General features: G+C 43.4%; 3 protein-coding genes and 1 pseudogene across 5 annotated transcripts; 1 reads left to right on the top strand and 3 right to left on the bottom strand.

Moving 5' to 3' along the window:
- Positions 1-1,258: 1,258 nt before the first annotated feature.
- On the bottom strand, positions 1,259-13,048 carry LOC119311070. Of its 2 annotated transcripts, none has more exons than XM_037586698.1 (2): positions 12,649-13,048; positions 1,259-5,342 (listed from the first exon to the last, which is right to left on the bottom strand). In XM_037586698.1, the coding sequence occupies exon 2, from the start codon at positions 4,217-4,219 to the stop codon at positions 1,391-1,393; it is 2,829 nt and encodes a 942-aa protein (XP_037442595.1). In that variant the 5' UTR covers positions 4,220-5,342; positions 12,649-13,048; the 3' UTR covers positions 1,259-1,390. The 2 variants fall into 2 exon arrangements, with proteins under 2 accessions (XP_037442595.1, XP_037442596.1); XM_037586699.1 differs by lacking the exon at positions 12,649-13,048 and adding an exon at positions 6,657-7,970.
- LOC119311071 lies at positions 5,350-16,165 on the bottom strand. 2 transcript variants are annotated; one of them, XR_005150871.1, is made up of 7 exons: positions 15,923-16,165; positions 15,356-15,452; positions 14,798-14,842; positions 14,620-14,731; positions 14,215-14,312; positions 13,993-14,089; positions 5,350-5,808 (listed from the first exon to the last, which is right to left on the bottom strand). XR_005150871.1 is itself a non-coding variant. In XM_037586700.1 (6 exons), exons 1-5 carry the CDS (start codon positions 15,954-15,956, stop codon positions 14,235-14,237), a joined length of 366 nt encoding a protein of 121 aa, XP_037442597.1. In that variant the 5' UTR covers positions 15,957-16,165; the 3' UTR covers positions 13,893-14,089; positions 14,215-14,234. The 2 variants fall into 2 exon arrangements, 1 of the variants encoding a protein (XP_037442597.1); XM_037586700.1 differs by lacking the exon at positions 5,350-5,808 and having other exon boundaries at positions 13,893-14,089.
- Positions 7,962-13,151, top strand: LOC119311069 (annotated as a pseudogene).
- Positions 16,166-17,088: 923 nt separating the features above from the next.
- LOC119309841 lies at positions 17,089-20,545 on the bottom strand. Its single transcript, XM_037585748.1, has 5 exons — positions 20,444-20,545; positions 20,122-20,216; positions 17,854-18,663; positions 17,611-17,754; positions 17,089-17,487 (listed from the first exon to the last, which is right to left on the bottom strand). Exons 1-5 carry the CDS (start codon positions 20,487-20,489, stop codon positions 17,089-17,091), a joined length of 1,494 nt encoding a protein of 497 aa, XP_037441645.1. The 5' UTR covers positions 20,490-20,545.
- Between the last annotated feature and the right edge of the window lie 1,508 nt (positions 20,546-22,053).

Raw genomic sequence — 22,053 nt, 5'->3', positions numbered from 1 at the left:
CTTCGATCTGATCAGGAGCAGCTGATGGAACCAAGTAGATCCTCATTGTATGCCGGTAACGCTGCAAATACAACCCGAACATTTCCCAGTTAAAGGCCCGAACCTCACCCCAGATATTTGTCGCAGCGGTAGTCCATTCGTCAACGTAAGGGGTAATGCTCTTAAGCCAGTAATCCATCGACTTGTTTCCTCCTAGGCGACTGCCCCTGATATTGACATGCGCGATACATGATTAGGTATATTATGAATATATAGCTGACAACTAAAATAGTATTAGTACTTACTTGTGCACGTGGTCTGGCAAGTGTGGAATATCTGAAATCTCAGGCTCTTGATATAGACCGAACTGTCTCATCACCCTATGAAGAGACATCTCCTCAACCGTCACATCGATGATATAGCCTGAGCCGAGTATGGCTCCCAGATAACTTGATCCTCGTGCAAACTATCAAACTGCACCATGAAGGACGGGTAGCATCCCCTAACCTGACTATGCGCAAATTGTCTCTGTGCATGACAACAAATAAGCATTAGTAATACTATTGAATGGCAAGAAATAATTGAATTAAATATTACTTAATATAAAAGTACCTCTCATCGTGCCCAAACAGACCCCATAGTAGGTAAATCGCCGATAGCAGGCACATAAGCCCCAGCTAAGTCCTCCAAACCAAAAGGTTTATCAACGTAGACATAGGAGTTTTCATCCTGGAAAGTGAAACGTATGTGTCTCTGGCCTTCATCTATCTACTAAGCAGGTAAGGAGTGACTTGTCATAAGAAAAACGTTTCACTTGCCTCTTGTGTAACTGCACTGGTTCACCTGCCTCATCTACGTCCGGACCATCAATCCACTCATCCAATGTACCCTCAACCAGCCGTGCCAAGGGTAGAAGTCCAGCCCAACTTAACCTACAAAATAACAAGATTGTTAGCGGCTATGAAAAGTATGTCAAACATAGTAAGTCATTATATGGACTCCATTATATGCACACATACCTATGAACCCATGAATCGTGTATCAGCCAGTTAGTCTTTGGGGTACGAGTGACCAACACGTCTAAGTTGTTGCCCGCTTCCAATAGGGCGCCCCGGTGCTTTCTATCGATGTTACCATTAAGCAACGGATACAAAGACATATATGCAATTCAAACAACAAATCTCAGGTGCAAATACAAACATAGTCCTGACATATTACAAATTAAAACATAATCCTGACATATTACAAATTAAAACATAGTCCTGACATATTACAAATTAAAACATAGTTCTGACATATTACAAATTAAAACATAGTCCTGACATATTACAAATTAAAACATAGTCCTGACATATTACAAATTAAAACATAGTCCTGTGAGTTATTTCTTCCTCGTTCGCCCTACGACACATTATATAGCTTGTGAGTTATTTCTTCCTCGTCTGCCCCTTCGGCCTCGACTGCCACGACCACGTCCGCCTCTTGCTCTTGTTGTCGCAGCCGTCGATGTGGAAGCACTCGTCGATACGGAAGCACCATCTTTGTTCAGGTCGGGACAATATTTCATCCTATGCCCATAAGCCGCGCATAACAAACATTGCCTGGTTGCTCCACCAGCTTCAGACCGGTCCATATCGTTCCGGATGCGACGGGCCTTTCGTCTGCCCCTACTTGTTCGCCGAAGGTCTGGATGCGGGATGTATACTCTCTCACCGTCGTTTACCTTGTTAAAATTGCCGACGACTCTAAACCCTGTCATCTCGCCTGTCCAGGTGTTGAGCACTGCCTCTTTTAAAAAGTATGGGGACACGAAGGAGATAGCATCCAACTCAATCTGGCCACAGGCAGCCAACACATGAGAGCAAGGTAGGTGCAACAACTTCGGTTTGTTGCATGTACACTCACACGTTGGATAAAATTCCGTTCCAATTTTTACCTCGTGTGTCTTCACCTCATTTCCAGAACCAAAACCATCGGTAGGAAGCTGAACCTCATACCTCCTTTCTTGATTCCCTATGAGTCTGACAGTGTGCTTCTTTGCTTTCTCTATCTTCTTTGCCATGTATTTCATGACACGGCTACAATAAGGTGTGTTCTGATTATCTTCAATATGCTTCTTTGCTAACTCGTACCTTTCTCTAAAATATCTCAAAGTGCCGTGGAATACAGCCTCCACAATAGCTGTGAGTGGCAATACTCTATTCCCTCTCAGCACAAAGTTATACACCTCTGCAAGATTGATTGTCATGTGGCCATACCTAGCTCCATGTGTGGCATGCAGCAAAGACCAATTCACTGGAGGCTCTTTCTCTATCCACTCAGAAAAATTCTTTATTGCTCTTCCCTTCTTTCTCTTAGTATTAGGAGGGTCAATTACTGGCAAGTCACAAAGACCTACTGGCACCTCTAGCTCCGCGATGAGTGCTGCTAATTTAACTTGATCTTCTTCCATTTTCTTCCTCGCACGGACCTGCTTCTTAAACTTATCTAGTTTTGACCAAATAAATTCGTATTTGCGCTGTTGGCTCTGCTTGCATAATTTTCTGAACAAGTTCATCAACCGCTTGTTCTTGAACTGTGAGAAAAAATTAGCCCCAAGATGGCGCATGCACCACCGGCTCTGCAAGTCCCTCCAAGGTGTTGGTTCGTCATCTGTTGGATTACGAAGTGTCTTCACGGCCTTCAATATACCAGCATGTCTGTCATGAATGACACACACGTTTGGTCGGTCCTTCACGATGGCAATTTTCACTTGGCGGAAGAACCATACCCAGCTGAGAAAGTTTTCACCCTCCACAAATGCCATGGCAAGTGGGATGATTTGATTGTTCCCGTCCATACCAATAGCAATCAGAATTTGCCCTCTATACTGACCGGTCAGGAATGTACCATCCACAAACATAACAGGAGGACAATGCCGGAAAGCTTCGATGCACATACCAAAAGAGAAGAACACTCGTTTCAACACCTTGAAATCTGGTATACTCAGCAACCTCATGTGTTGTAGATTCACATAAGTGTCGGGATTCCTCTCCTTCAGTATGCCCAGGAGACGGACAACATTATCATATGAGTCGAAGAACGTCCCAAACCTTTCCTCCATAGCCTTCTGCTTAGCCCTCCAAGCCTTCCCATAAGGAATGACATAATTCCATCTGACCTTCACTGCTGTCTGGATGTGTTTTGCTTCCATATCTTTCTTCTCTACTATCTCAGTATACATGAGTTGCGCAATGAGACTTGAAGTCAGGTTCGGATGCTTCACCAACAGGTTCTTCCTCACACAATTATGTGGGACGACAATGGTGACAACCCAATGGATGTCATACTTCGGCACATGCCCGTGCACCTTCCCAGGACAACTTGTTTCAACACATTTCACGGTATAGTTTGTTGGACTTGATATGTGTGTCCGAAAAACCCTCTGCGTAGACATAGCCCACTTTATCACCGCATACTTCAATTTTTTCTTTGTATCAAACATAGCCCCTATCTGTACTTGGTTCAGATTATACTGCCATGGAGTCTCATGGCCATCGTTGACCGTAAGGCCAGTGGATATGTCCTGCTCCCATGCAGAAGGAATCGGTACCTCCACTTCATCCTCAGAATTTTCAGAATCCAGTTCCTCCACCAATCCATCCTCGTCCTCTTGCTCCATCACCCTCTGCATTTCATCCCCTTCCTCATCACCATCAGCAAAACCAGAACCAGCTAATATTATCGACTGGCTACTCTGCCCAGTATCAGGACCACAAACATTGTGTGGCACGTACTCCGACTCTTTCTCGGGTTGGCTAGCATACACATCTTGTGGCTGTGACCCGGATAAAACAATCTCGGTCGCCACTTCACTGCCCTGACCGGTTTCATACCCCCTGTGGAGTTGTACAGCATTCTCCTCCTTCGGCACAGGTTGCACAAGTACATATGGGTGGATTCTTCGGTCTCGGCAGCGTCTTAACAAGGACAACCAATGTTGGCTCCTATCTACCGGCATCAACTCCCACTTGACATTTTTACAAGATTTGGTCCACAATGCGTGAATACTGACGGAACATACTTCAGGATCAAGCTCGAAACTAGTTGTCAACCAGTACTTCAACTGTCTAATGTCCAGTCTGTCCGGGTCTGCTAGTGTCATGACGCCATTTTTAAACTCGCTAAGATCAACTCCCAACTCATTATATCGAACGTTACCAGCGCCGTAGTAAACAGTCAAATTTACTGATTCAGACATTTTCACCTGTCAGACATTGTCATCTTCTCATTAATCACAACGAACACTAATATTACCCGCTACACTGACTACGCGCTAAAATGCCACCACAAACATATTAACACTAACTAATAAACTATACAATTTAGAGAAAATTTGTGACGCCATGGTTATACCTTCGAAGCGTGCGTCTCTTCCGGTCACCGGCACCGGCCACCGGACAACGGCAGCGCCACCCACTCGACGGCCGGAGGTTCAACTCCGGTCACCCCCCAAGCTGCTGCTCCTCCTCACCACCTCCTCATCCACAGCTGCTGCTCCTCCTCGCCACCACCTCCTTCCCAACCGGACCTCCTCCACCCAACCATGGCTCCTCCCCCAAGCGCACAAAAAACTATCCCATAACAAAAAAAACACCATAGGCCGGTGGAGAATGCTATGATCTATCTATTCTGTGCCTTGGTTGTGTAAATGAGTGCAAATTGGAGGAGATCAGGGAGGAGACCGGAGCTCTACAAAGAAGAACGAGAGGAACGAGAGAAAGAAGAGGCGAGCAGGAAGAGGAAGGCGACGACGGGATTGGCCTTATCCAGACCTTTTCGGTCTACGCCTGGCCAAAAAGCTTTTCGGCTGCGGGCTGGCCGAAAACGGCCCACTTCGGTCTAGGCCTGGCCGAAGCTACTATTTTCGGCCCAGCCCCAACCGACGAGACCTCTTCGGCCCAACTGAGGTTCATTTCGGCCTACAGCTGGACGAAAAGTCCTTTTCGGCCTAGTTCTGGCCGAAAACTACCACTTCGACCACCACGAGACCGACAGGGTCATATTTCTGGTATATTTGCAATGGGTACTATAGTTCCCGAATTAGCTATAAAGAAGGTGATAGTTTTGAAAAAAAATCATTCATCAATGGATGGTAGCCAGATCAATAGACTTGTTATATTTCCAGGATGAATGCATTCAAAAATATTTGCAGAATGAATAGTGACCTACATTGAGTATGAATGTCTTCATGGTGGGAGGGGCAGCAAGGAAAGAAACCGGAGAAAAATAATCATAGGCCCCATGAATACTAAATACTCAATACTCATGTACTTCAGGTGGACGAACTTGCTAGGCGCCAATGCCATTGTTGTATTTACCACCTACATAAACATGCCACATGTCAATTAATATTCCAAGGTACACAATTGTTCTATGCATAATGATACTGAATAATCCCAAAAGGTTCCCTTCCAAGAAAAACATCATGAGAAGTTTTAGAATATGGCCGACGAAGTGAGTGTATGCTAAAAGTTTCAAGATTCGGTGCAATTGATGGCAGCTCTTCAAGTGCATAATGGAGGAGGCGGCAACAGATCATATCGACATTCTTCAGTCGCAATGATTCTCCAAAGTGAGACCTCTACTTGGTCAAATGTAATAAAGTGAAAACTACAAATATTTGGAGCTTCGATCTTTATCATCCGCAGTTTGTGGCATCCTAACACTTGCAGGTAGCTGAGCCGCTGCTGCTGAGAAGGTATCTTCAAGCAAGTTATCTTGGGGCATCTCCTGAGTTTCAACTGCTCCAAAGCAGCACAGCTGGAAAAACGATATCCGAACTCGTCCCTGTAATCCGCACACAATCAAGATGCAGCACTGTCAGGCCTCTCAAGCAACCAAGACTGACTGTAGGATGGAAGTCACAGTCAACACGGTGAAGATGCCAGATCGAGCTTCCATTCCCTTCAGATAGAAATTGCATGGGAAGGGAAGTTGACTGCCAAACTCTTAGGCATCACGAGGTAAGTTTTTCAATGCCTGGCGTAACTGCTATCTGAAAACACCTATGGAGATATTTGGAGCTTCAATGTGTATCATCCGTAGTTTGTCGCACAGTAACACTGCAGATAGCCATGTGGAGGCGGGGTTTCAACCACCTTTTCGGAATTATTATTTTAACTGCAGATAGCCAAGCCGCTACAGCTGGAAAGATATCTTCGAGCAAGTTATCTAGGAGGATTAATATTTGGCAGGACCAGGTAACCGTGGCTCCATGGGTCTCTGCCGTCCGATCCATTTTGGGGATATGTGCTGCCAAGTTCATTCAAGAGAAAGTTCATTATGTATGCATTTACAGAACTTTGGTCAATCTTTACAGGACAATGGATCTTTTATATGTTTTCTATAAATTTGGTCAATCTTTACGGAACTTGACTTAGGACATTTAGTATGCACTATATTTTGATATATATAGAGGGAATATTTTTATCAATTAGGGGTATTGATTGGTTGATTTGTGATATGATAACTACATGCTCAAGAGTCCAAACAAACTTCGAACTGAAAATTGGTTTAGAAGAGCAAGTGGGTGGAAGCTTCTCAAAATATCAACACCTTCAGATGTTCATGAACGATGCTGATGTGTAGTACGCTCATTGGGTGGTTTAGTCCAGAATGCAAGATAAAAATCTAACCTTGAAAACAGGACGAGCCACATCCACTTGAATAGAGCAGGACAAACTTCCTGGAGCAACTCCAAGGTTGATGCTGATCTCTTGTGTATTACACTCCACGCAAAATAAAAATCAAACTTTGAAATATTGGTCATTCAGGACCAACCACCTATTCCCGGTGGATAAGTTTGGGCTGCGTTATTCTGCAGCCAGCTAAAAGGATGGAAATCATCGCACTCATGAAACCACGGTAGTGAAATGACCGGACCAACTTAGAATTCGTCAAAGCATCAAAAGTCTGTCTCCCATGCACTGAAGAATAATGTGCTAGTTTCTTCGATGGAACATGGACAGAAAAATCAGAATAAGAAAATCTGAAGGTATTATCACCACTAAATTATAATCACCCATGACGGTGTTTTGTTTACCTGGCTAGAAGAGCTTTGCAGTTCTGTAAAGATCAACCAACCACACATGGTGCGTAAAGCAAATAACATTCAAAGAATGTTCAATAGAAGTAAAATTAAAATTTGAAATTGAAGGTTTGTATATATATGTTCATGGCCTAATAAGATTAATTTCTTTGATAAGGTTTAGGTCCTGATGATATGTGAGAAAAGTGACCATGATTAATTTTTTTGTTAAGATGGCTTTCTTTTTTTGAAAAGAAGATGGCTTTCTCCTATATATCACTTCTCGAAATGAATCCTTATTTGCTTCCAAAATGATTTCTAATGTAACATCCATGCTAAGAGATGTTTATAAGAACAAGTCAGATTCTACAGAGGTAACTGAAACTTGCAAAACAGACTGTCTACGCGGACTTCTAGACTGATTAATATAATAGGGAAGGCTATTTTTTGTCATTGTCATAGAAATGCTAATGAGATAGCTCATATGATTGTCAGGTATTGTTTTGAGAATAGGATTGATTGTAATTAATTGGGTCAATGAGCCCGTCGGTTTTATCTTGACCAACCTCCTTAAGGATGTACTGTTGTTATTTATCAACAAAGGTAGTCATGATGGCCTTTCCTCAGGAAAAAAACTTGCACATATTATTTCACGGTTACAGTGAAACAAAGGAAACAGAAATACTTTTCAACTCGTCAATAATGGACTGCTTATGCGCCGCAGTCGCTGACTGCTCACCAACGTGACACATGGGGTACCAGTGAACAAATATCTAGTTGCGTGGAGATAACTCATCTAACGGAATACAATGGCCGACTAAAGCCAAAGCCACCATTCTGTAGTCACAAATCATACAGAAATCCATAGACATACATGTAGTTCATACAGAAGAGTTTGAGAGAGGAAAGCCGAAGAGGGCAATTAATGGCGGAGTTAGCGACCAGTGTTGCAGCTGGGGTGATATGCTCCCTACTTGAGAAGCTTGGTTCTCTCGCAGCGGCAGAGTATGCAATGTTCAGCAGCGACCGCAGAGAGGTAGAACTACTGGTGGATGAGCTCAGTTCTATGAATGCTGTTCTTGAGAAGTTGGCATACATAGAGAACATTGATCCATTAACCAAGCAATGGAGGGACCAGGTCAGGGAGCTGACCTACGATACTGAGGATTCTATCGTCAGCTCCATGCTCCAGGATCGCCAAGATGGAGCTAAGGATTGGTTCATTTGGAAGATTTTTCCGTTTTTCAAAGATCTCAGAGAGGGCTATAGTTTATCCAAACAGATCAATCAAATCAAGGCCTCTGTAATAGAGCTAAGCGCTCGACGAGAGCGGCTCAGAGTTGATGAAGTCATCTCTACATCTTCTCATGTGTCCATTGATCCTCGACTGCATGTGCTCTATAAGGATGCTGCCGGTCTTGTTGGAATTGATGGACAGAAGGATAAGCTCATGGAAATGCTAATGGGTGATGATCAGCACTTAAAGGTAGTGTCAGTTGTGGGATTTGGAGGTTTAGGCAAGACTACACTTGCCAACTCAGTATACCATGCTTTACCTACACTACAACACCATGAACACAGATTTGACTGCCAAGCATTTGTATCGGTCTCCCAGAGACCTGATATCAATGGGGTTCTTTGTAGTTTGCTCAGAATGCTTCGAGTGGATACAACATCGTCGGATAATAGTAATGTTCAACTCCTTATCAGCATGATCAACCAACATCTGCAACATAAAAGGTATCCTCTTTGTTGATATATTTTAGAGCCTATTATTTCTCAACTGAATCTATATTGGTTACTATAGACATCACTACATCAGAGATTCTATTGAAATATTCTAAAGATTCTATATTTGAGTTTTTATTCTTTATTAGCTACCAAATTGACGTTATGATGCAGAACAGTATTGGTTTATTTCTAGATACCACCAAAAGTACCAAAATTATAGAGGGGATATCTGATTATGTAATGGTAGTGATAATAGTATCAAATCCCCTCCAAATTCAGTTTGTATTATGTTCATCTCTGCAACCCATTTCACAATTCCCATGTATGGTATTCTGTTAGAGGAGGTGATCGAATGTAATGGAACTTCAAGGCAAGTGTAATGTTATTATGGCCGCACTGGTGAACTATTCAAAGCCTGGTTTGACCAATACTGCCAAGTGCCACTGGACGCACGGCCTGGTCCAAAGTCAGATCCATCTGAAGTTCATTTCCCGTCTGATTTTAGTTCAAAACGAGGTTAATTATATTGTTTTGCCCATAGACTAATACAATATTTTACAGGTACCTTATTGTAATTGATGATTTGTGGAATGAATCGGACTGGTATACTATCAGATGTGCTTTCCCAGAGAACAACTCCGGAAGTAGATTAATCGTAACTACACGAATTGATAGTGTGGCTTTAGATTGCTGTTCTAATCGGCGTGAAAATGTTTATCCAATGAAACCTCTCGAAGAACAATACTCAAGAAGACTTTTTCTTACAAGAATATTTGGCTCTGAACATGCTTGTCCTGAATACTTAAAAGAAGCTTCGGCTGAGATATTAATAAAATGTGGTGGTCTACCCCTAGCAATCAATGTTGTATCAGGTTTTTTGGCCAGTAAGAAGACACCAGAACAAAAGGAGCACTGGGACAGGGTGCAGGGTTCTTTGGGCACCATCGATAGAGAGTTCGAACCAATGAAACAGATGTCACAAATCTTAAACCTGAGCTACATGCATCTTCCTCATCATTTGAGGGCATTGCTTCCTTCATCTTGGTATATATCCAGAGGATCGGGAAATCATGACGGATGATTTGGTGAAGCAATGGCTTGCTGAAGATTTTGTGCCTTGCAGCCCACATAGGCAAGATCGAGAGGACGTTGCAAGGGACTATTTCAACGAGTTAGTCAACAGGAGCATCCTCCAACCTGTAGATATAGACTACAAGGATGAGGTGATGTCATGTCGATTACATGACATGATGCTCGAGTTCATCTTGGACAAATCAGCGGATGAGAATTTCATTACTGTAATGGATAAATTTGGAGTCCGGAGTGGAGGCACCAGTAAGATCCATCGGCTCTCTTTGCAATCTGACTACGAGAATCATGCCTTGGTACCAGGAGCAATTATTCTGACACAAGTTCGGTCGCTTGCAACCTTTGGTGCTTGTGTTGACGGAGCGTTCTCGAGGCTAAAGTTTATTCGAGTCCTAGTGGTTGACCAAGGTAGTATGACTGAGGACGACATGGCTGGAGTTTGCCTGCTGCTCCATTTGAGATACCTAAAGATTATTTCTTATACAATCCATGGGTATGATCTAGTAGTACCTCCTGAAATTCTGAATCTATGGTCTCTGGAAACGCTGGATCTAAGAGATTACGATGGCATACCTACCCTTCCAGAAGAAATAGCTCATTTGTCCAGCTTGCGGCATCTGCTTCTCCCATCAAATGTAGTCTTGCCTGATGACATAGGCCGTATGAAGTCACTGCATACAATACGCAGTTTTGATATGTGCAAGAATTCCGTAGCCTGTATAAACGGCCTCGGGGAGCTGACCAATCTCAGAGATCTTCAACTCCGTTTTGATGACACTTTGTACGACTCTGACAAGGGCAACAATGTAGCTCTATGCTCTGCTCTCCAAAAGCTTGCTGGTGGAAACCTTAAACATCTAGCAATCGTTTCGGAAGATCCATGCGGCAACCAATCTCTACCAAGGCGTCATCACCTGGATTGTCTGCATTCCTTACCAGGAAATCTAGAGACACTACATCTACAAGATCGCATGCCTACTATTCCAAACTGGATTGGTCAACTCGGTAATCTGTATGACATAAATCTTGAAGGAATCGAGAGGTTGAACCCGCAAGGTATTGATATCCTTGCAAAGTTGCCCGCCCTTCTCTACCTGAAGATGTATATCTCGATATGCATCGCTGAAACAATTGCCATCCGTGGTGGGAGTGGGAGTGGGGCCGCTTTCCCATCACTCAAGTATTTCCACCTCATTTGCTCACCGCCATGGGTGGCCTTTGAGCAAGGGGCAATGCCCAAGCTCCAGAGACTCGATATAGAATTTGAGGCGGACAGATGGGAGGAACGTGGAAGAGCGCCTGCAGGCATCCACAACCTGGGTGCCTTGCAGGTACTCTTGGTACAACTGATGAACGGCGGTGAGGAGTCTGACAAGGAAGCTGCTAAATCTGCGCTGCGTGCTGCAATCGACGGCCATCCACGTGGCCCTCGCGTTGACGTCAGCCAAGGATCTTACTATCATATTTATACGGAGGAGGAATATAATACAGTTTTCAAAATGGACGATGATATGGACATCTCCGACTGAGCACAAATAGCGGTATGGCTTATTTCATCCTCCCAGTTACCTCCAGTGGCAGCTGTAAATCTCGTTTCTTTCTTCTACTCCTAGTAGCAGGAGCTATCTGGAAGCTACTACCTCCGTCCTGGTTTATTGGTCCCCTTCGTAATTTGTGTCAAATTTTGATCATAAATTTAACTAACAAAATGTTAATGCATGTCACAAAAAATTATATCATTTGATTCGTATTTAAACATAGTTTCCAATGGTATAATTTTCGGTGACATGCACTGACATTTTGTTAGTTAACCCTATGGTCAAAATGTGACACTAAATACAACCAATAAACCAAGACGGAGGTAGTAGGTACAGTATTAGTACAACGGGATTCATTATGGCCATTGTTAGCGTACTATACTACTAGTATTCTTTAACAGAAAATTTCTAGTGCCACATATTTCCATTCTACAATTAATTGATCTTTTATAACATGGCCTTCAAAACACTAATGATCGTGCATTTTGCAGTGTTTTTGAAACCTCACCGTGTTATGACATTTCACTATGTACCTCGTGTTTCCGGTTTCTATATCTATACTCCTATATAGTGCATCAGTTTTGAACTTCAAACTCACTTCTCAGAATATTCAATCACAGCCGTTAACTATGTTGATCTGACCGTTGAGAACCCCTGGATTCGCCTTCTACAGTAGCTGGTGCCTTTTCTACTATCTTCCAGAACAATCCTGGCGTTGTGCCTCTGCATGCTACTTTTTAGTCAACAAGTAGCCGGATCTTCTATGGCTTGAAAGGAAAGCAGTGGCTTGACATGTTGATGTTGAAGTTAATACAGATGTGTTGGCTCTCTGTACTTTATTTAGGAAAATAAAACTGTGCGTAGGAGATACTTACCGCGATAGGATTGGGCTCCTCTCAATTTTGCCCCCAGTAATTGCTTATTATATGGAATTAGGATGCGGCTTCCTGTACGTAAAACTTTCTTCTGTTCTTGTGTTTGGAATGAGTTTTTTTTAGTAACTAAGGATCATTATCTTAATTGCTGAGCACGGGGCATATAATCAATTACTCCCTCCGTTCACTTTTGTAAGACCGTTTAGACATTTAAGACAACACCCAAAACAGTTCGATTTAAGCTGTCTAAAACGTCTTATAAAAGTGAACAGAGGGAGTAGTAAAGTTTGTCCAGTCTCACATGCGAAGCATGTACCATTTGCTAGTAATCTTTAGTGCATCAGTAGTTATCACAGTAGTATTATACCTTCCTGCCATGCATGGTGAACCATAAGCCGGCATTGCGCTTCAAGGGTGATTAATTAATTGACGCCCTTGCAGTTGTACTGTACAGAAATCACTCCGTGATGGGAATAAAAAACCTGTGTATCACATCCAGCTAGGCCACTTAGCTCAGTTTAGCCAGTTAAGTAAGCCACTCCAATTCACCGGAAAAATTCTCAATCCCTTCAGAGACAATGTAGTTATAAGCTCGTCGATGAAGCCAGCTAGGAACGCTACTTCAGCAAACACTAAGATCAGATTAGTAGCAAACGGATACGAGGCTAGAACATATTGTACTCTGAGTTGCAATAGCTTTTTTTGTTAGCATGCTATGTTTGTTTACAATGATCACAATTCTCATACTAATTTTACTTTGTAGGTCAGCAAAATTTTGTGCAACATTGCCCTGGCTGCCGTGTGTATTTGTTTCCCATCCTTAAATCCTAGGTATGTAAAAGATATGAAAAAGTTGGAAAAACAAAAAAATAGAAAAAGATGTGTATGCGTGTGTGTATTATATATGTTGTTCCTTCAAGATCAAAAGACAAAAAAAGGGAATTCAAAAAGTAAAAGCACAAAAAAAATTCGAAAAGGGTATGTGTGTATATGCGCTACTATTTCAGTATCTTTTTCAAAAGGTGAAAATGGCATCAAAACAATAATAGGAAAAACACCAAGAAATTTTTTTAAAAGAATTATAAAATGTAGTGTGTTCTTGTTTTTCTAGGTGTGTAAGTAGGAGTAGGTAACTCCGCCTATATCATCTGAATGCATAGCTGGTCCCAAGCCCAGAAAAAGGAGGAGGGAGTACTCATGGTTGTTTTCTATAGCAACTATAAAAGACTGAGCTGCGCCCCTGGCTATCTCTAAAGCTTTTCTCATTTGTTTCTTGTTTGTCTTAACAGAGAAAGTCGTTTTCATCCCAACTATTTGTTTGGCCATGCTAAATAAAAACTCTTCTAAAATAGTTCTTGCATAAGCTCTCAACTGATCAATGGCTGGGAATTCTGTTTGCCATTTCTGAGCAAGTCATAAATTTATGTCACCCAAATCTATGCCCCAGCCTGCTTTATGTCATAACCATTTCAAAGGGCTAACAAACCTTGTGTCTTTTTAAATGGAATAAGAAAAGTCATACTCCTTCAGTTACATACTCATACATCAAGCTTGCAAAGTATATCTATTTTTTAGGTCTGACGGATTAAAGCAACTGAGAGCATATTATTCTTTTAAGTTAAAGTTAAATAGCTTATTTCGCAAAAAAAAAAGTTAAATAGCTTAATCTTACATCAGATTTACAGGGGCTTAGGGTTTAGAACAGACTTACAGTTAGATAGTAATTCGTGAAAACAGAGTAACCAGAGTTTTTCTCTTGATCAGGCCATGAAGTTGTTCCAAATTTGACAGAAGAAAGGGTGAGACTCCTACAAAGCAGCAAGCAAAACACGCAGATTCAGAGCAGACGAGGAAGGGCTAGATTCATACACAGATAATTAGTAAACATCGAGATTGCATCAGATTAGAAACATCGTGCCCTTGCACCCCTTACCATAGTAGCACTGAGACATTTCATTCACATTGAGAACGCGATAGCGATATCCAGCTCTGTTTCTCCATAGCCAAGCTCCCAGTTCCTAGTTTTGCCTCCTGATCACACCCTTCAGGTTGTCACACCGAGACACACTTCATAGAACTTCAAAATTAGAAGTGGAACTCTGTTTCAAAGAAAGGGAGTTGGAGTGTCGAATTTGAACAAAATGCAAATTCATAACAAACCATAGAATGAAGGGATAACATAGACCGAAAGAGAAATTCAACTGGGCAGCAACTACTGCTTAACCATTATCTCTTACTACAGTTCCAGTAGCAGCAGTAAATAAGTGATGTAAGTAAACGGAATTCAAGATAAAGCATCTGCTGCAATATAGTAACAACGTAAGCAAGGATAATGTACCTTGATCAGGTACATCATCTGCTGATTCAGGTATGGCCTTCTTTGAGCTTCCAGACTGGGTGTTAACTGCTGTATCATCAGCGTCATCGGTATCCTCTGTGTCCATATCAACCTATTTGACATATAGAAATCATGAGAAAGTTGGTCTCTTCACAAATGACTGGTGAAATAGTGTTACCTCTTGTATAGAATGCTCATGAAGATTGTCACCATGGAATAAAGACTGAAAATAGAGCAAATGATTAGAAACATGATTAACTGTGTATCTAATATAAGTTCTATTGCAAAACATAACAATACTCTGAAGAAAATACATGGGTATCTAGAACTAAAGGAACATGCTGACAGCACCATATTGTTGTATCTTCGAACATGCTTAATCTCTTCATAATCCTATCATTGCCACGCCCAAGAAAAATCTGCTTCATAATCTCTTCATAATCCTATTATTGGACCGCGCATATGAGACTGGATGCTTGTTATGAAAAGTGGCTAGAAATACAGAGCTATAGGATCCAAATCCAGTGCCTGATAACGAACGATCAACCATAACCCCAATGTTGGCAGCGAGAACAATATGTTCTTGCACTTTCACTTCTAGCCTACCCCTAGCTACCATATATGTCTTGACCTCCCATTCTAACACAGACCCAACATCTATTGTCAATTAATCAGTGGCACGCACACTTCAGCCTCAGCGGTGACATCAGGTATATGTTCTGAGCTGATGCTGTACCTCACCTCTGGAAGTTCTGGCCTTGAATATTTCCTTGTCTTGCCATCGTGTTTGCAGGGTGATCCCTTTCCTATAGCCAATGAAGCAGCCGATTCATCTGCAACAACAGAACAGGATCAGGCATTTTGCCCGCATACACCTAGGACTTGAAAAAACAATGCGCTTCAGGTAATAAGAATAAACTTTAACTGAGCATTGGTAGTTTCTGCATAGCGCAGGCGCAGCGTTGCAATTCCTCACAATTTTGGACAAATCTGTACAAACCCTAGTATTGTGTAAACGAATTGTTCGGTCCTTTCGCCTATACACAAAAGATATCCAGTCCAACAGAACACTACGGCCAAGTGATATCCATCTCCTCTCCGAACAGCCATTGGTCCCGTCCCTCGATCTCCGAACTCACAGCGGCAGAGGAAAGGAACGGAAGCCCCCGCCAGGCCGCCAGGTGGGTTCTTGGCTAGATCTGCACCCGGGATTCGAAGGCGAATTTTCGACTCGATCCCTACTGATGAACGCCGCGGGGAGAAATTTCTAGGTGGGGATTTAGCGACGGGCATGGCGGCTTACCGTCGATCTGGATTTCGCAGGGCCGCCGCTCCATGGTCCGGCCGTCGACACCTCTGTCTGCCGCCTGAAAACCCGCAACGCGAGGCGCGTACGCCTCGAACTTGCAGTTCAGTTTCGCTTAAACGCGGAGAAGACGAGGCGGCGAGGGCGCGGGAGGCGCGGCGGCGGCCGCCTACTGCCGGAGGAAAAGCAGAGCCGCACTCCCGCGGTACATTGAGCGCGGGTTTGCTTCACCTACGGGCCTTTCCCCCGAAAATGCCTGCCTAATGGTTCAATTATCACAATAAGAACCCGAAATTTTTTATTTGGTTCAATTATCATCTCTTTTTTTAGAATAGTTCAATTATCATCTCTATTATTATGATTATCATGTTTTATCTACAGTTTTTTCTATTAAATCTCATTAGAAGCTCATGTATTTTTTTCGGGGAAATTGCTAGTATATTCAACGGTCTTTTCATCTATTAGGCTGGTCATAGTGGGGAGTAACTTATACTAGTATCATGCATATGATACTAGTCTAAGTTACTATCTCTATAGTGCAATGTAACATAATAGTAGTGTCATAGATGGCTTCATTTATTAGCTCATAGACTCATTTTGCTTCGGGAAATGCTATGTTACAGTAACATATTATGTTACCACAAACACCTCTTTCCTCATTAAATACATGCCACATAAGCAAAATTGTCTTGAGATGTATTAAGTTACTACCTAAGTTATCCCCACTATGGATAGCCTTACAATAAGAAAAACCCATCGTAACGGACAAAATTGCTTCCAACTTATTTTCATCAAATATAAAAATGTTTCCATCAAAACAAATTTAGCAATTAGATGCATATTAGGTTCACATCAGGATGATATAGATTTTGTTTGTCAAGATGAAACAATGAGCAAGTAACCGCTATCAAACACCCGCCACTTTTTACTTGTACATCGAGCAACTCGAAATGGGTGGTCGATGTACAACAGTACAAGTAAAAAGTGACGGGCCGGAGCGGAAAACTATAAGGAAACAACATGCCACTCCCTCACCATTCCAACTTGAGAAACAAGATCTATACCCACTGCTGACAGTCAAACACCAGCTATCATTAGCAACGCTCTCAAGATGTGTTTGGATCTGAATGTTGTCTTTCCTCCACGTTTATGTGGGTAAGAGACTAAGCTCTGATCCATCTGCCGCCATCTAGCAGAATGACATGACACCGGTTGCAGGGCTCCACAACATCTAGCTTGACCGTGGAGGGAACTTTCCCCTTGATGTATTTTTCGATTGCCAAGACTGCTTTATCGGCTTCCCAGGGTCTAACCAAGCCGGAGCATCTGGTAGATCCGTCGCCAGAACACCTGAAACTACAATCCGTGGTGTCCAATGTAAGGCACTCCAGTGATACTGAGTTTTCAAGAATATGGGACACCAGCTCAACCATCCCCTTTGAAGAGTAGAACGTAGAGATCTTCACACTCCGAAGCTTGTCATGGCGATATCCTGGAATCTGCCGAAGATGTGAGGGATCTTCCAAACGCAGTTCATCGGCGGGTCGTAGCCCTATCAGTACCTGAAGATAAAAAATAGTGTAAATGCTAGAATCAATTAATGGTTCAGCCATAGAGACTATTTATGTTTGCAGGATGCCTGAGTGCATTCAAAAATATTCGTAGGATCAACAACGGTGACTTACATGCAGTTTGAACGTCTCCAAGGACGGAGCAGCATCAAGAAAATAAACCAGAGACAAATAATCGTAGGCTACTGCAAGAGAAATACTCAAGTGCTTCAGGTGGAGGAACTTGCTAGGCGCGAACGCCATTGCTGTATTGGCTACCTGCATAAAGGTGGCACATGCTAATTAACATTTCAAGGTTCCACTACTGTCTATGAAGTATGAACAATGCTACTGAATAATCAAAAAAGGTTTTAGTACCTCGTGACGTGAAAATATGCTAAGAGTTTCAAGATTCGGCGCACTGGATGGAAACTCTTCACGTGCATAACGGAGGACGTTGTTACACAGCACATCTAGGTTCTTCAGTTGCAATGAATCTCCAAGTGAGATCTCTATACGGTCACCTAAAAAGTCAAAACTACAAATATTTGGAGCTTCGTTCTTTATCGTTCGCAGTTTGTGGCATACCGACACCTGCAGGTAGCTGAGCCGCTGCATCTCGAAAGGTATCTTCAAGCAAGTTATCTTGGAGCATCTCCTGAGTTTCAACTGCTCCAAAGCAACACAGCTGGAGAAAAGGTACCCTAATTCGTCCCCTGTAACTGCCACACGATCGAAATGCAACACTGTCAGGCTCCTCATGCAAACAAGACTGACTGTAGGATGGAAGCCACAGTCAACAAGGTGAAGATGCCGGATCGTGCTTCCGTTCCCATCAGATAGGATTGACCATGGGAAGTTGAATGCTACATCACTCGCAGACAGAACGACAAGTTTTTCAGTGCCTGGTGCAACAGCTATCCGAAGCCACCTATGGAGATATGAATAGGCCTTGGGCTCGTGGTAACAGGAGAAATCTAGTTTGAGTGTCTTCACACCAATGCCCGAGCGATTTTCAAAAATGTGATTCACTGTGCTGGCGAGGACATGTCTCAACTGGAATAGTATTCCATGATCAAATATGAGATTGGGATGGCATCTCCAGGAACGTAGAAAGGCATGAGACAAACAGGCAGCACGAGCAGCATCTCGAAGCGTCATTAGGGAATGTATATGACACCAAATGTCCTGCATGCAGAAGAATGCGAGAGGAATTGAAACATTAGAATTGCTGAAATCAAATACATATCTTCACCGGCGCGGAGCAAGATGACAGGGGGTTGCAATTGAAGAATATGGAGTAGCATTCAGGTAAAATTGAACACTGCAGAGACAAGTTTTTCTGGCGGAGCGTGCTGGTATATAAATCAAGATGGGTGGAAGATGTTTTAACAGCATGCTAGATGTTGCAACCAAATGTAACAAAGAAACAAATCAAAACATACACCACGGATTTTAACAGCATGCTAGATGATACAGATTTTACAAAGGTAGAAGTAATGCATCTAAAACAACTGCCAAAAGGCCCATGTAATAGTATATCATAGTAGTATATAGTAGATACAGCAATACCAGAGATATAGTAGATACTAAATCCAAATCCAGCCAATTTTGCTGGCCACGTTTTAAATATGGTCAACTAAGACCAAAGTATACAGGAGATACAGCAATACCAGAAGAAAGAAGGGTGACTATAAGAATATGCAGCTTAATAGATGTATGTAGTCCGTATTGAAATCTCTAAAAAGACTTACATTTAGAAATGAAGGGAGTACAAACGAACCCTTTGTACTGCAAATTTTTTATTGCAAAACAGTGAAGAGGCACTGATACCAAAAAAAAAAAAACTTTACAGCAAACTTGGTTACGCGCCCCACAAAACTAATGCAACGAAAATAGCATAGTGAAGTAGCGAAGTATCACACTCTCACTTACTCCAAGGTTACCAAACATAAACACTTGGCCAACCCTTCTATTCTGGTTATGCAATATGCATACTTGACATTGTTCTGAGCTTGCAGATAACCCAGGACTGTAGATGGTGACAGTCATGTGATATATCTATATATTGTCAAGCATTTTAAATTTCTAATACACATGGAAGAACCTGTAGCCGAATGGATCACATTCACAGGGAAGGGAGGTATTGTGATTTTAGACAAGGTCCTCAAGGATATGGAAGGGAATCGGGATTCATGATTTCAAGTTGTCAGCTACAGTTACTTGCTGAGGCAAAGGTCATAGTTACTGTACTGATAAAAATGGAACTTAACGAACGCTGTAAGGTCTGATGGCCAACCTAGAAATCTACCCTTCTAATAGCTGAGGGGCTGACTTTTGAAGAGATCAAAAAAATATCTGAAGATTTATGATGCATGCTTGCAAAAGAATGTGACCCACGTACGGCAATTGACAACCGCCAGTCTCAAAAAAAAAAATGCTGAATGTGATAACAAGGTGTCGATGTCTGCCGGGGAGTTGAATCTGGGAACAGAGATAGTTGGATTGGAACAGAACACAAGCAGCAATGTACTAGGAAATTGCAGCGCTAAAACAATCATGTCTTATTTAGGTAGCCAGCCAGCATGCATACATCAACAAATCTGTGCAGTAGAGGTCTTTGATGACTCGCGTTTGATGCCGTACCTCTGGAAGCTCTGGCCCTGAATGTTCATCACGAGAACTATCCTCTTGTTGGCACAGCGATCCCTTTCCTATAGCCGGTGAATCGGTCGATCCATCTGCAACCAAAAGTGGTTATCGTTAGCGCACGCAATAACCCAACATATACCAAGCATATTCCGGCGATGCACTTCTTGCTTGAAAAAACAACTCGTTACAGTAATAAGAAGAGAAAGAAGAAGAAAACTTGGACTCTGATCCTTCCTAATTTTCGATGGCTTCGTCCCCGAACTCACAACGGCTGAGGAAGGGGCGTGGGCTTGGCTGGATCCAGCCGTCGGCTTACCGTCGATCTGGGCTTCGGGGAGACGCTGCTCCGGCTGCCGCTCCATGGTCCCACCGTCGGCGCCTCTCTTGTCTGTCCGTCGCGTCAAAACCCGCAACGCGATCGAGACGCCGTGCCCCCGAACCTCAGTTCAGTCGCAGATAGACGATGCGCGAGGGGACGGGTTTGATGTTTTTTTCTTTCTTATAATTAACAGGAGAGGGATCCCGAAACTTTATATATGAAAGAAGATGCCTTTTGATTCACATTATAGGATTTTTTTTTCTCATTAAATCTAGGCTAATGTTATTTTCCTATTAAACGTGGACGATAGAAAGAATTCCTTCATAAAAATAGGATTCCATTCCTACAAACCAAAGGGCTCTAAAAAAAGATCGTATAAAAATCTTTGGCTGTGTGCATCTAGCTATGCAGAGGCCGGGCTTTTTTTCGATGCGATTGTATCACCTCGATATATCTATTCAATGAAATGTCCTTTATCAAAAAAAAAATTATATCTCATGAAATTCCTACAAGATTCCTCTAAACCAAAGGAGGCTTGAACTGGTTATTCTGTCAATTTTATACAGTACATATTATTTAGAGAGGAGAGAGAAGAATTTGAAAAGAGAGGACACAGCCGAGAGAGATATTTCTACTACCGAAAAAGGGTTTCTCCTGCTTTGTATTCCAAAGCAAACCATCATTATACATAACACAATGTTGGGGCGAGCAACACAACATGCCCAAAGAAAAAGAGAAAGAAATAAATGCCAACAACGGCAGCTCGACAAAGCGAGGCAGACCCGCGACCGACGCGCCTTCCGGATACAAACCACCACAGCCCGAGGCTTCGATCTACCGCGAACTAAGCAGCACCTCCAAAAAGGAATGCGACACCAACGACGCTGCTGCCCGGACAAGTCCTAGGGTTTCCCCAGTGCGCGGAGGGAGGTGGGGGATAGCTACTCCCGACACCCTCCAAGAAGGGATAGTGGCATCTGCCGATGTCACCGCATTGGAGCCGGACGAACCGGCAAGGATTTCTCCCGCACGCCAAACCCCACCGGCCAATCGGAGCCGACCAGCCAAACCACCGCCCAACCATGCGCCATCATGGTTGCGCCGCCACCAACATCGTCTCGCTGCGAGCACAAACACGAGGTCAAGAAGACCAGAGAGAAGATCCAAGCGACGGGAGCAGCAGCACTGAGGCCGAGCGGTAGGGAACCATCTCCACCGCCGTCGTGCGGGAGGCTCGCGCCTCCGGCACCGTCGCGGTAGCCGTCCGGACACGGCAGCGGGGCATACCAGGCCACCCCTGGCCCAGCCAGGCCCGAAATGGGCCCGCTAAGCCCCGTCGGCCATGCTGCAGCAGGCTGGCGTCGACGCCACCAGCCCCCGCCGATCATCGTCGCTCGCCACCGCTTCCTGATGGCCACGCCTGTCGCCGGCCCGCCCAGGCCCAGATGGGACCCGAAGGGCCAAGATCTGGGCCAGGCGGGCGCCGCCAGCCCGCGCTGCCGCGCAGCCCCGCTGTTGCCCAGAGCTCGCCCCCTCACCGCAGGAAACCCCGCCGCCGCACAGGACCTCCGCCGCCTGAAGACATCGCCCGAAGCGCTCCGTCCCAC

This window comes from Triticum dicoccoides, chromosome 5B, assembly GCF_002162155.2.
Source record: "Triticum dicoccoides isolate Atlit2015 ecotype Zavitan chromosome 5B, WEW_v2.0, whole genome shotgun sequence".
Classification (NCBI taxonomy): Eukaryota; Viridiplantae; Streptophyta; class Magnoliopsida; order Poales; family Poaceae; genus Triticum; species Triticum dicoccoides.
This window is presented reverse-complemented; position numbering and strand designations above follow the sequence as displayed.

Bases quoted from the DNA above. Each gene is read 5' to 3' on its own strand.
- LOC119311070 (XM_037586698.1), bottom strand. From the start codon at position 4,219: ATGTCTGAATCAGTAAATTTGACTGTTTACTACGGCGCTGGTAACGTT.
- LOC119311071 (XM_037586700.1), bottom strand. From the start codon at position 15,956: ATGGAGCGGCGGCCCTGCGAAATCCAGATCGACG. The intron at 14,732-14,797 runs GTAACACTATTT...TATGTCAAATAG, and splicing joins ATGAGCATTCTATACAAGAG to GTTGATATGGACACAGAGGA. The intron at 14,313-14,619 runs GTACATTATCCT...GGGTGTGATCAG, and splicing joins AGATGATGTACCTGATCAAG to GAGGCAAAACTAGGAACTGG.
- LOC119309841 (XM_037585748.1), bottom strand. From the start codon at position 20,489: ATGGAGCGGCAGCCGGAGCAGCGTCTCCCCGAAGCCCAGATCGACG. The intron at 18,664-20,121 runs GTACGGCATCAA...TTCTGCATGCAG, and splicing joins CAGGGCCAGAGCTTCCAGAG to GACATTTGGTGTCATATACA. The intron at 17,488-17,610 runs GTAAGTCACCGT...TTTTATCTTCAG, and splicing joins TGGAGACGTTCAAACTGCAT to GTACTGATAGGGCTACGACC.